General features: G+C 39.3%; 1 protein-coding gene across 2 annotated transcripts in view; it reads right to left on the bottom strand.

Moving 5' to 3' along the window:
- The window catches only part of CYYR1 (cysteine and tyrosine rich 1), a 176,558-nt gene that overhangs the window by 34,917 nt on the left and 127,481 nt on the right, over positions 1-14,160 (bottom strand). The window contains exons 4-5 of one of the 2 annotated variants that reach the window (XR_009494501.1): positions 2,803-2,964; positions 1,645-1,720 (exon numbers count right to left, since the gene is read on the bottom strand). Coding sequence is in view for 1 of the 2 variants with exons in the window: in XM_059886924.1 (XP_059742907.1) it covers positions 1,716-1,720; positions 2,803-2,964 (167 nt within the window). In the remaining variant the exon portion in view is untranslated. Of the gene's footprint in view, positions 1-1,639; positions 1,721-2,802; positions 2,965-14,160 lie in introns of those variants that run through there. The other variant, XM_059886924.1, reaches the window with a different exon arrangement.

Here is a 14,160-nt window from a genome sequence, read left to right as displayed (position 1 = left end):
GTGCTTATCAAAGGAATGATTTCAGTGAGCCCAGACTTCTGCATCTTCCCATGTATAGAAAAGTGCTAAATTTCTTAGCCTGACATATCTGATCTTCTTTAATTAACAATAATCTTTTGATGTTCAGACTCTCTGCCTTTTGTTGCAAAACTCCTGTTCCCTTCGCCTCCTTGAAGCAGTCTCTCAGGGTTACATGAAATGCTGCCTCCCGGGTTTGAGGCCCTACAAATTCCCACTGAATAAAACATAACTCTCAATGACAACAACAAAAATTTTCATCGATGTCAAGCTTTTCTACAATTGACTTTATAGTATACGGCACACATTTTGAGTGCACAGTTCTATGACTTGTGACAAATGTACAAGCCATGTGCTGTGGATTAAATTGTGCCCCCTAAAAAGATATGTTGAAATTTTAACCCTAGTAGTCTTTCAGAATGTGACCTTATTTGAAGACAAGGTCTTTACAGAGGTAATAAGTTAAAATGAAGTCATTAAGGCAGCCCATAATCTAATATAATTGGTGACCTTATGAAACGGGGGGATTTGGTCCCATGCACGCAGGGAGAATGGCACGTGAAGTTTGCAGTGATGCCTCCACAGGCCAAGCAACTGCCCCAAAGTAGGATTTTCTATGGGATTTTCCATGCAAGAATACTGGTCAGTTCAGTTCAGTTCCTCAGTCATGTCTGACTCTTTGAGACCCCATGGACTGCAGCATGCCAGGCTTCCCTGTCCATCACCAACTCCCAGTGCTTGATCAAACTCACGTCCATTGAGTTGGTAATGCCATCCAACCATCTCATCCTCTGTCATCCCCTTCTCCTCCCACCTTCAACCTTTCCCAGCATCAGGGTCTTTTCAATGAGTCAGTTCTTCACATCAGGTGGCCAAAGTGTTGGAGTTTCAGCTTTAGCATCAGTCCTTCCAATGAATATTCAGGACTGATTTCCTTTTTAGATTGATTGGTTGGATCTCCTTGCAGCCCAAGGGACTCTCAGTAGTCTTCTCCAACACCACAGTTCAAAGACATCAATTCTTCAGTGCTCAGCTTTCTTTACAGTCCAACTCTCACATCCATACTGGATACTGGAATGGGTGGAGTAGGTTTCCATTTCCTTCTCCAGGGGATCTTGCAGGGGTCAAACCCGAGTCTCCTGCACTGCAGGTAGGTTCTTTACCACTGAGCCATCAGGGAAGCTCTTAGGTGGAAAGTTAAATCACTTCAAAAAAAGGACTCAGACCATCATCAAGGCATACAGGTACTGTATCCCTGCATCAAGGGAGCAGGTACTGCTCCCACATGGGAGTAGGAGAAGGGCATGGCAAATTGTCAAGGCTGTGGATGAGGGGTCAGATTACTGTAGCAGGATTTCCCACCAATACAAGAATAAGTTCTCAGTAGGCAAGCAGCTGGCCAAGGCTCTTCCAGGCGTATTAAATGGGGCCTGAGAAACAGAACCAAGACAATTCTCAATTACAGTTCGTTATAGAAGGTTTTCTTGGTTGGGTCTGAATCAGTAACTGGTTGGGACTGAATCTGACAATTGAAGAGACTGATTCTTGTAGGAGGAAGGAGCTGCAGAGGGGTTGGAAGAGAGGGACTAATATAGGTTGATCATGACATAGGGTGATCTGGCTTACCTGTGCGCGAGGGGATTCCTGGGACACGGGCCTCTGAGTTGCAAAACTGAGAGTCCTGTTTTAACTGCTGGTCATCCTATGAAAAAATGTGTTTGATAGTCTTGGTCAAATGCCTCCTCAAGTGTTGCTTAGGGTTAAATATGAAAAAAAAAATCCTTATGCAAAATGTTTAATGTAGTACTTTCTGAAATGTGGTAATTTTAAAAATAATTTTGGGAAGTAACTTTTTACTGACATATCTCATCATAGAATCTGAGTTTTAAAATTGAGATGGAAATTAGATGTCATTTAATTTTTCATTGTGTAAATGATAAAACTGAGAGCCAGAAAGACTTGAATAACTCAAGTTTGTATAGCTCCCAAAGGGCATGCAATTTTTTTGAGCCCAAATTCTTTGCTTGGCCTCATCAATTTTTTTCTGCATCACCTAAAGATTCTTCCCTTTTCCTCTTGTCAAGGGCCTTTAGAAAAAATCCAAAGGGCTCTCATTATGATCAAAATAACATTTTTTGCCTCTTTTTTTGTCTGTATGAAATGATGGATGTGAACTACATTTCTTGTGGACATCATTTCACAATATATGGAGGTCAAATCTTCATGCTATACACCTTAAACTTACACAGTGCTGTGTGTCAATTATATCACAATAAAATGGATTTTAAAAAGTGAGCTTTTATCACACGTAGGCTAGCGGTTCTTCTTTTAGTTAGATTTCTTCAACCTTCTTCACAAGTTTCTGATAAAATGTATCATAGAAATCTAAGGGTATCGGTGTAATGTTTCTTTGACAATTATTAATGTGGAGAACTAATGGCATGAATACCATTGCCACCACTTCTGTAGTAGAAGAGGATATGAGGCAGTGGTTTAATTCTAGTTTCTTAGGTGGGTTGAAAGGAAGAACACCATGAGTTCAAGAAATCCAGCAGTTCTTCTTGGCTCCTGGGTATCTCTTTAAAGTCGTACTGTAAATCTCTGAGACAGATACTTAGCTTTGGGGTCAGTCAATTTACTCTTTGCTACATGTTGTCATTTTGGTCACTGCCTGGGCTGTAAGTCATATTCAGGCCTTGCATTCCTGCAAGTAGGAAGAGAAATCGAATACTGCACATCCACCAAAGCTTCGACCCCATAAACTGTTACGAGAGAATTCCATACCTGCAGAGTGAGTGAAAATGACAAAGAACTCTTCAAACTTCAAAGTTGAAAAGAACAGATCGATTCCAACTGGAGGGTCAGTCTGACATTTTTCATTCCATGTATTGGCAGGTCCATCGTGTTGAACATGTTCAGAGTAGCTCCAGGGGGAATTGTCTGCTGCTGAGAAGCACAAGCAGAAGGATGTTTTGAACACGTTCATGGATAAGATGTGTGTATACTTTAAAAATGCTTCAGGTGAGTTTGGGAGAAAAAACAGTCCAGATTCTTCACTCCTTAAAATGGACACTAGTGGACTAGCCTTGAAATAGCCCTTTGGTATTTAATCTGGCCCTGTTCAACGTTGGATTGAGAATAAGTTAGATCTGGGTTCAAGTTGAAAATATAGATTCGTATTTTGGCACTCAAACCAGTGAAGTTATTAAATGATGGGTTAAATAATTAAATACCATCACCAAGGATTCTGTTTTTGTTTACATGTTATCATTGATTTAATTTGGGTTGAACTGGTTGATTTCTTTGCCCAAACAATGCCTTGACTACTTTGGAATTTAAAAATATATATTATTTTTTTATAAAAAACAAAAACAAAAAAATCAGTTACTGTTCCCAGGAAAACTGTGGATGTTTTGAGTGGTAAAGAAAGAAAACATTTGTTACAGGGTCCAGAAGCTACATATGTGGGACTAAAAATGTCTTCTTCCATAATAACCTCAGTTACAGGAAGGGAAATTGATGTTTCAAAATTGAATGGTTCATCTTCAAAATTCTAGGGAAGTTTTTCTGAATTACCCCAGAAGCTAATCTTAATATTAAAAATCTCTGGGGAGTTCTAAAATATCCCTTGATGATGAATAGATAATCTCTCATGAGAAGTTTTCTCTATTTAATTTGGTTAATGTCACCTCTATCAAGCCCCAAGTTCACTGTTATATAAGTAGTAATAACCAGAGTTTCAGGCTTCAGTAAATATAAGGCCTATTAAATATAAACTAAGTGAAGTTCATTGCTTTTGCTACTTAATAAGTATTTAGCTTAAAATAGTCACCTTATTTTTTTCTCTAGTATAAAACCTAGCATGTATTGTTAAAGACAATTAAAAGTTAGTTTCATGAGAAGATCAAATTTAGATGGTTAATATGCCCACACTGGAACTGGGAGATTGCTTTCTCAGAAGGAGTAAAAGTTTTTCTCTGTAATATATTGTTTTCAATAAAGAATCAGTCGCTGTATTAACTATTCCAATATTCATTACAAAGGAAAGCATAATAAAACATATCTTGTCAGATTAAGAAGCTCCTGAATCAACCTTTGGAAGACAAAGTGGAGCTTCTGAATAAACAGATTATTATTATGTAGTGCAATGCTAGCAGGCAACCTTAATTATACTTTCTCCTAACATGTGATAGTAATTCCCATGAATTATTGTGAGTAAACATTGGGATGGCAACCAACAGAATAATTTTTAAAGTAGTCACATTGCATAGTAGTTCCTTTGCTTTGCTGTTATGCTTAAAAATACCTAGTTTTATCATTTTCCTTAGTTTGATCCAACTCATATTTGATTTTGTAATCTTATCAAGAATAAATCCCTATGTAGTCAATGAAGCACAGAAAGAAAGTAGGGAGAACACAGCTCATAGATATTCCCTGTGCAAATGAGAAGCACCGTTTCTGCATAGACAGAATAGAGATTGAGGACCTGTATGTATTTTCTTGTGCTGTCATACTGTGGGAGGAAGGCAAGCCAAATCCATCTTCTAGCCTCAGTTTTCCCATGTGTGAAAATGGAAGAATTGGAGTTAGCAAGATTATCTAAAGTAACATAAAATACTATAAGTGAGACAGGCTGGGACCTGGGACGCTTCACTGCAGTGCTGCAATGCTTGCATCTGGACAACAAAATACAGCAACAAAATACAGAGAAGCTGTATGGGAGTAAAAATAACAAGCATAGTTGGGGCAGATTCTGGACCAGAAGATAATAAAAAAAAAATCCAGCTGCCATTTCTGAAGAGCCAGGAACAAAAACTGAATATAGGAGCAAAAGCAGGGTGCTGTGCTTGACCCCTGCACTCAGTACCACAAAGGTGTGGGCAAGCACCTAAACCACCCCTCCAGCCTGATCTTCTGGATACACCCCTCTCCTCACCTCACATAAGAAACACCAAGAGGGGAAGTAGTCAGGTACCCATGTGAGAGTTAGACCGTAAAGAAGGCTGAGTGCCGAAGACGTGGTGCTTTCAAACTGTGGTGCTGGAGAAGACTCTTGAGAGTCCCCTGGACTGCAAGGAGATCCAACCAGTCCATCCTTAAGGAAATCAACCCTGAATATTCATTGGAAGGACTGATGCTGAAGCTGAATCTCCAATACTTTGGCCACCTGATACGGAGAGCTGACTCATTGGGAAAGACCCTGATGCTGGAAAGATTGACAGCAAAAGAATAGGGAGACAGAGGATGAGATGATTAGATAGCATCACCGACTCAGTGGACATGAATTTGAGCAATCTCTGGGAGACAGGGAAGACAGGGAAGCCAGGGAAGCCTTGAGTGCTGCAGTCCATGGGGTCAGAAAAAGTTGAATACAGCTTAGCGATTAAACAAGGGGGAGTGAGAAGGGACTCTATTAGTTGTTTCTGCTCCCTTCTGAAGCCGGTGCAGCAGCCCCAGTAATGTCTTACCTGAATTTCTTGTCTGGCCTGTAGTCAATGTCTCTTGCTTGGGGAAGACCAAGAACCCTGGTTGGTATTATAACTATGTATTATGCACAAAAATATTCCTGAAAGTTTTCATTGTAAATCCAGATTATGTGAATAGAAAATTAAATTCACTAGGTGAACTGATTGTAGGAAATGTCATGGATTAATCTTCCTATAAAACAGGTTTTTTATCTCTCATGCTTGTTTCAAATGTAGCAAAAACCGTCACTAAAGGAAGTCAAGGTGTTTATAATAGACTTAGTGAGGGTACACAAGGTTTCCAGATTTTTTGATATGAAAATCTGTTTTGTAGCCTAAGTTTGATATAACTAGAAGCAGGTGAGGCCATTTTGAGAAATCTGACAAAATCAAGGAATTCTTCCTCTGAAATGATCTCACAGAATTTGTCTGGATTCACCTGAATGTGCTTCTAGACCAAGGTTATTGCTAAAATATCACAGAAAAGTAAAATGCCTTTGTCAGTTAGTTTAGTAGTCTGATGTATGGTACACACCTTTCCTTTACTTTTGATATATAATCAATTTGAAGTCACCAGAAGTATCTTCTAACCAGAAGTTTCATCCCAACATTTCTGACATGTACTGTCTAAAACGTGACCAACATAATATGATGATTGCTTTCTGAAGTAAAAGTGCTATTTCTTCTATAAAAGCCCCGTTTATGAGCAGATAATCTAAGACAGGCTTGACTTTTTAAGGTTATTTCTTAATGTGACAACCTTGCCACAACTAATCTATTTTTTTCCCCAATCTATAGGACTGGAATCAATCTGGATATTTAGGTCTTCTTATTCTTACATCAAATAAGATGTTCTCACATTAATGATCTTATTTAAATTTAGATTCTGTTTTATTCTTAAATAGCCACTCTGTTTGCATGATTCAAAATTCAAAAGGCATAAAAGAATGTTCACTGAAAACTCTCTCTTCACCCCATCCTTCTTCAGCCACCCAGTTTCATTTCCTGAAAACAGCAATGCCACTCGTTCTTTTATTTTTGGTTGTACCATGTGGCTTGTGAGATCTTAGTTGCCTGACCAGGGATCAAACCCAAGCCCTCAGCAGTGACGGCGGGAAGTCCTAACCGCTGTAGGAAAATCCCTGTCAGTAGTTCTTTGGGGATTCTTCCAGAGAGACTTTATGCTGCATATACAAGGTCGCTCAGTGGTAAAGAATACACTTACCAATGCAGGAGTCATGGGTTCGATCCCTGGGCAGGGAAGATCCCCTGGAGAAGGAAATGACAACCCACTCCAGTATTCTTGCCTGGAAAATCCCATGGACAGAAAAGCCTGGTGGGCTACCATTCATGAGGTCGCAAAAGAGTTGGACATGACTTAGTGACTAAACAACAACATAGATATAAATAGGCTGTATGCTGGGGACCTTCTAATCAGTCACGTAGAATGTGCCTTAAAGTTACCTGATTTCCCAGGTGATGTTAATGCCCTCATACTTGCACATCGTGCGTGCGTCAGAATGGCTGGGGCAGAATGGTGTCCCAGGCAGTACAGTAGCAGCAGAGAAGCCCTAGGGCAGCAAGTGACAAGTGGTGGCATGGTTACGGAGAGGGGCTGAGGGGCTACACAGAGTGGTTCCTGAGCAATAAATCACAGTAAAACAGTGGAGCCAAGAGGACAGGAAAAAAGGCTCTAGAGATGTCCAACACACTGACCATTTTGGCATGAGTATGCACAGTCCATCAGGCTTAAGGAGAGGTGGTGGTACTGAGATTCCTGCATGGATTCAGATTTTAATGCATTCGCATAATTCTGGAAAGAGACGCATCTTGAGAATTTTCATTCCATGGACTTATTGTCCTACTAGACTTTCCTTGTAGGCGTTTGTGTTTGTGTGTGGTAAAATATACACAACTTAAAATTTAACTTTTTTTGTTTTGTGTTGTATTTTTTTTTTTTGGCCATACTGTGCATCTTGTGGGATCTTAGTTCCCAGATGGTGGTGGTTTAGTTGCTAATTGTGTGACCCCGTGGACTGTAGGTCAGCAGGTTCCTCAGTCCATGGGATTTTCCAGGCAAGAATACTAGAGTGGGTTGCCGTTTCCTTCTCCAGGGGGTCTTCCAGACCCAGGGACTGAACCCGAGTCTCCTGCACTGCAGGCAGATTCTTTATCAACAGAGCTTTCTGGGAAGACCACAGTTCCTAGACTAGGGGTCAAACTTGTGCCCGCTGCATTGAAAGCACAGAATCTTAACCACTGGACTTCTAGGGAATTCTCTGAAATTAAAAAAAAAATTAAAAATTGAAGAGACACACATACACACGTATAATCACAGATGATTAGTGAATAATTTGTATAAATATGTTTCAGAAATTCAGAAGAGATATTTCTGTGGACCAGTAATAGGGGTGGTAATACAAAAAATCCCAGGAATAAGAATTCCTGAGAAAGAAGAAGAAAAGGAATGTAGGTTCTTATTCTTTCTTTCTTTTTTGATAGGTAAGAATTGGATTTACTTAGAGAGAAACACACTTTACAGATAGAGTGAGGGCTATCTCAGAAGGTGAGAGAAAAAGCCCTTTCTGAAAAAAAAAAAAATTAAGTATAGCTGATTAACAAGGCTGTGTTACCATTTCAGGTGTATAGCTTAGTCCTTGTTGGTTATCTATTATATATATAGTAGTATGAATATGTTAATCCCAAACACCGAATTTATCCTCCTTTTTCCCCTTTGGTAACCATATGTTTGTTTTCTATGATTTCTATTTACCACTTTCACCATTTTTAAGTGTACAATTCAATAGCATTAAGTACATTCACATTGTTGTGCGACCTTGTAAGCTTTTGTAGAAGAAATGCATGGTAGGAAGTTTCAAATTTTTGCTCATGTTGAAAGTTGCCGTTTCATGCCTTATTTTTCATTTAGACCCCTGCTGTATTAAAAGACTTTGACGTCTTTCCATGAATTTGCCTTCTGCAGATCTAGAGAATGAAAATCACTAAAAGATGATGTCGTGTCTGGAATTATAGAATTCCAGAAATGGCTGAAAATTTCCAGGAGCAAAAATAATTTGAAATGGCCATCATTTTACTCATCATTTTGAGAAGTGCCAAATTTTGGAAGTATCAAATTAACCCATTCAAGGAATATTATTAGAAAACTTTATTATAGCTTCTGTATACAATGCTTAAGGCAGTGTTTCTGACTTTGGCGCTACTGACATTTCAGGTCAGATAATTGTTTATCATGGGGCTGTAGAATGGTTAGCACTGTTCCTAGTCTCTACCTGCTAAATGTGGGTAGCTCCCTCCCCAAGTTGTGACAATTAAAAATGTCCCCATAAGTAGCCAAATGTCCTCGGAGTGGGCAGCAAAAATGCCCATCTTTTAGAACAGCTAGCTTAAGAGAGTGCATGTAGAGAAACCCTGATTTAGTGCATCATGTCTAGAACTAATCCCAATGCAAGCTGCTTCCAAAGATTAGAGGGGGATGCAGCATGATTGAAATATGGAAATAATTTTATACTAGTTGCTAAATAGGCATGTATCTTTCTTTTTCTCCCTTGCCTTGGCTTTTCTTCTTTCCTCAGCTATCAGTAAAGCCCCTACCCTTGCTCCTTGAAAAGAAAGCTATGACAAATCTATACAGCATATTAAAAAACAAAGACATCATTTTGCCCACAAAGGTCTGTAGAGTCAAAGCTATGGTTTTTCCAGTAGTCATGCATGGATGTGAGAGTTGGACCATAAAGAAGGCTGGGTGCAGAAGAATTGAAGCTTTTGGATCGTGGTGCTGGAGAAGATTCTTGAGAGTCTCTTGGATTGCAAAGAGATCAAACCAGTCAATCCTAAAAGAAAACAACCCTGAAAATTCATTTGAAGGACTGAGGCTAAAGCTCCAATACTTTGGCCACCTGATGCAGAGAGCTGACTCATAGGAAAAGACCATGATGCTGGAAAAGATTGAAGGCAAATGGAGAAGGGGGTGGCAGAGGATGAGACAGTTAGATGGCATCACCAACTCAATGGGTCTTCCCAGGTGGCCCTTGTAGTAAAGAATCTGCCTGCCATTGCAGGAGACTTAAGAGACACAGGTTCGATCCCTGGGTCAGGAAGATCTCCTGGAGAAGAGCATGGCAGTTCATTCCAGTATTATTGCCTGGAGAATCCCATGGACAGATGGAGCCTGGCAGACTACAGTCCATAGGGTTGCAAAGAGTTGGACATGACTAAAGCGACTTAGCAGGCATGCATGCATGCACTGACTCAGTGGATACGAATTTAAGCAAAGTCTAGAAGATAATAAAGGACTGAGGAGTCTGGCATCTTTCACACAGTCTTTGGACAGAAGGTCAGTTTACTCCCTTTATTTTTTTGTTTTGATAGACAAATGCACATCATCCCTCCTCAAAAATGATTGATCTCCCTTTATCACTGAACATGTGTTAAACCTTATTCTGGCTAGAGTTTTGTTTTAAGATGAACTTGTTTTGAGAATCAATGGAGAGATACCCAGAGAGAAATTGCTACGTAAACTTCCAATGTAAAACTCGCTCCAACTGAGAAGATAACAAAAGCTTTGTCAACTTGCTCATAATAGAATCAATGATAGACAGTTCTTGGAATTCACCCTCATGATACCTGAGTCATTTATTGACAAGCTGCTTCTGCTTCTCTGCAAATTTAGAGACAATGACAAACGTATTTTTTCAATAATTACCATGGATCTCAGCCTACATTCTTACTTGCAGGATTACTGAGCATTTAAATATTTTCTTGTGTTTTCCTTGGCTTTCAAAGAATTGTTTTGTTTGAATCTGAAAGAATTCACTTCTGCTTCTGCCTTACATTAAAAATTATTGACCAGTTTTCTGAAACTTCAAAAATTAAAAACCTTCCTTAAAATATGTGAAAGCAAAATTTTGTACTATCTATCAGTTCAGTTCAGTTCAGTGGCTCAGTCATGTCTGACTCTGTGTGACCTGAGGGACTGAAGCAAGCCAGGCCTCCCTGTCCATCACCCAACTCTCGGAGCTTACTCAAACTCATGTCCATTGAGTTGGTGATGCCATCCAACCATCTCATCCTCTGTTGTCCCCTTCTCCTCCCACCTTCAATAGTTAAAATTTTAAATAACTATCTTTTTTTATTATAAAACTCATTGGGCTTTTCCTCTTGAAAGTAAAAGGAAAGAAAGAAAAATAGTACTACCCTTTCACCCAGCAATCCAGAGACAATTTTTAGTTTTTTGTATATAATATTTTAGACTTTATATACAGATAGTATTTTTGTTAAAAGCACCATGGCAGCACACTCTAAGTCTTCCTTTTTCTGCCAATATAATGTAGATATAAATTAGCTCTGCGTGACTCACTTGTGGTATTTGTGGAATATTTCCGTATGAATGATCATTATGTATTTAACCTTCTTGGATCATAATTATATTGATATTATGTTATCTTTATAATCAACGTTGTAATTATAGTTTTCATGTATACATCTTTGCGTGTTTATCTTATTATTTCTTTTAGATTATTTCCTCAGAGTGAAAACATAAAATCAAACCATATGTACATTTTGCTTTTTGGTGTATGTTGCCAGACTGCTTTCCGGGAAGATCTGTCCAATTTACATTCTAATAGGGTACGAGTTTACCTGTACCCTACATCTTTATTTGACACATATCTTTGGAAACAGTTTTTTTCAATGCATTTTGAAGACCACTCAGAGTTTAAAGTCTTGAACTGGCTTAGCTTGACTGTGAAAGTTTGTGATTCTGTCTACTTGAACAACAACCATAATAGTCAACATCTTCTCAGAAGAAATCAGTTCAGTCCAATGTAGAAGTTAGTCTGGGAGTCCAGAGAGAGACGAAAGTGAATCATGTGTGGTTGTTGAGAGATATGACTCTATGAATTTACCTTATGAGACTAGTACCAACTTTATAACTTACTTGACTTTGGTTTAAGCTTCTGCCTTAGAAATTCTGATAAAGAGCAGTGATGGTATTTAAGGTATTACATTATTTTTATCACATTCGGCGACAGAGAAAACATAGCCTCATTTCATAGTGCTTCTTCTGATGGAGTTATTTTTGAATTCTTTTTCTCCATCTGCTTTTGAGATGCCAGAGCCCAGGTGAAGCACAGTTTGGTTCTGGGTTTGAAGTGAGAGGGTTTCCAGAAATGAGGCCCACAGCTCTCATTTAAAGTGACTCCAGCTGGGCATAGAACATTCTCCTCCGGCGGAATGACACCCAGTCCGGGGCTGGAACTGGGATCTGGGCCAGGAGACAGCTAATGACACACTGGACTTGAATTTCTGGGTCCTGGGCAGTTCCATCCCTTGTGGGAAAGGCCATCCTTCTTGACTCTCTCCCTCTGCCCCCTTCCCCAATTCGCCTATAAAGCCCAGAGGACAAAGCCAAGTTGCTTTCGAACTTATGTGTGGACTTCCTGAAACTTTTTTGAGGGGAGGGGTGGGGGAGTAGTGGGGCCAGAAACCAAGATGTATTAAACACCTACAGTATTCTGGCACCATATGGAACTTCTCCTTTCATCTTTATAACAACACTGTGAGGTAGTACATTGGTCCCTGTTCTCCAGAAAACAGAACCATAGGATATATATGTATGTATATTTCACTATTGTTGTTTAGTCAATAAGTTGAGTCTGATTCTTTTGTGATGCCATGGACTGTAGCCATCCAGGCTCCTCTGTCCATGCGACTTCCCAGGCAAGAATACTGCAATGGGTTGTCATTCCCTTCTTCAGGGGGTCTTCCCAACACAGGGATTGAACCCATGTCTCCTGCATTGGCAGGCGGATTCTTTACCACTGAGCCACCAGGGAAGCCACTATATACATATATATATATATGTATATAGGTATACACACATACATAAAGGATACATACACACATATTAAAGCATTTTAGAGCTTTATAAATTCCTCATCCTCTTCCCTCTTTTCAAGGAAACTAGAATATTCTGCTTTTGATTGGCTACCTCTTAAAACATTGAGTGCTTTGGCAATTTCAATATGCAGGTCGATTCATTTTTATTCTGTATGTACCGAGAAGCTTGTGCATTCCTTCATGCCCACTCAGAAATATAAAATGGGAAATTAAGTCAGAAATCAAATGGCATTACTTCATTAGAATATAATCATTCAACCTCTAAATCGTCATGTTTTGGCTCTGAGTTAGGAAGCAGCATCATTGTTTCAGAAAAAAAAAGAGTTTTGATGGCAGAGACAGCAGTTTTCTGTAAGTGTCCATATTTATGTTCTTTCATTTGACTCATGTTATGAGGATAGCTTTCAGATAAAACTGGAAAATGCCATGAATTATTGACTCAAGGGAAATGCTAATCTTACATTGAGAACCACTGTGGTTATTTTCAAATTTGAAGTTGTCCTTTGAATGTTTTATGTAGGTAAGGGGTTAAAATCTGGTAATTGATATAGGAAACATTTGAATGGTTTGTAAATTTTATTTTGTAATGGACTAATTTGGGGATGAAAAATGATTCATATTCATAAATATATGATGGATTCTCTGGACATCACCACCATATCTATCTGGTATGATGAATGCTTAAGTGAACATGAGACACACACTAAATTACTCATCAATGAAAATGTAAAGACTATTAAATATTCATAGCAATAAACTAAAAGTTTCTACTTTCAGAAGTGTACAGCCCCCTTAAATTCATTTTAGAGGGAACTTATGGTCAAACCATATTTCTCATTTTTGCTTCCTATCTGCCCAAAACATGCACAAAAGATTTTAAATGTATTTTGTAAATTACAATACCTTTAGGAAGTAAAAGACCCCATGTTACATGGCAGTTCTGGCAAAAAAAAAAAAAAAAAAATGGTAAAGCAAAAGAACATTCATAAGAACCAAGGACTGGGCTTCCCTGGTGGCTCAGTGGTAAAGAATCTGCCTGCCAATGCAGGAGACACAAGTTCGATCCCTGGTCTGGGAAGATGCCACATGCCGTGGAACAACTAAGCCCAAGGGCCACAGCTATTGAGCCCGTGCTCTAGAGCCACAGCTACTGAGCCCTCACGCCTCAACGACTGAAGCCCATGCGCCCTAGAGCCCAGTGGTCAGCAACAAGAGAAGCCACGGCAATGTGAAACCCGCACACCGCAACTAGGGAGTAGCCCCCGCTCGTTGCAGCCAGAGCAAAGCCTACAAAGACCCAGCACAGCCAGTAAGTAAGTGAGACTTTATAAAGATTCAAGGGCTTACTGCTTCTTGTATTTCTAATTATCTGACACAACCTTTCTTGTACATACTCACGGCCCATAAAAAGAATGAAATTGGCTGTGTATTTTAGTGTAGTATCATAGAGATGGTGAACAGTCAGAAGCATAGACAGAACCACATAAACAACCAGATTTTCCAGTCCAGGAAACTGTAAATTGGGTGATAGAACATCTCAGACTGAAGACCTAAGGGCTTCTTCAAGTGAAAATGAAACTTTGATACTTAATCTTGTACTTGGAAGTTTTAATTCTGGATGTGCCTCGAGTGGGCAGGCTAGGAAGGGCTGAGTAGAGCTCGACCAGTATTCTCCAAGCATAAGGGGACATTTTAGGGATCAAAAAAACTTCAGGGAACCATTGCTCTGCACTTTGAAGTGATCCTAATTTTATTCCAG

The sequence above is a fragment of the Bos taurus genome, chromosome 1, assembly GCF_002263795.3.
Source record: "Bos taurus isolate L1 Dominette 01449 registration number 42190680 breed Hereford chromosome 1, ARS-UCD2.0, whole genome shotgun sequence".
In the NCBI taxonomy this organism is placed as follows: Eukaryota; Metazoa; Chordata; class Mammalia; order Artiodactyla; family Bovidae; genus Bos; species Bos taurus.
The sequence above is the reverse complement of the archived record's forward strand: the minus strand, read 5'-3'. Positions and strand labels throughout refer to the sequence as shown.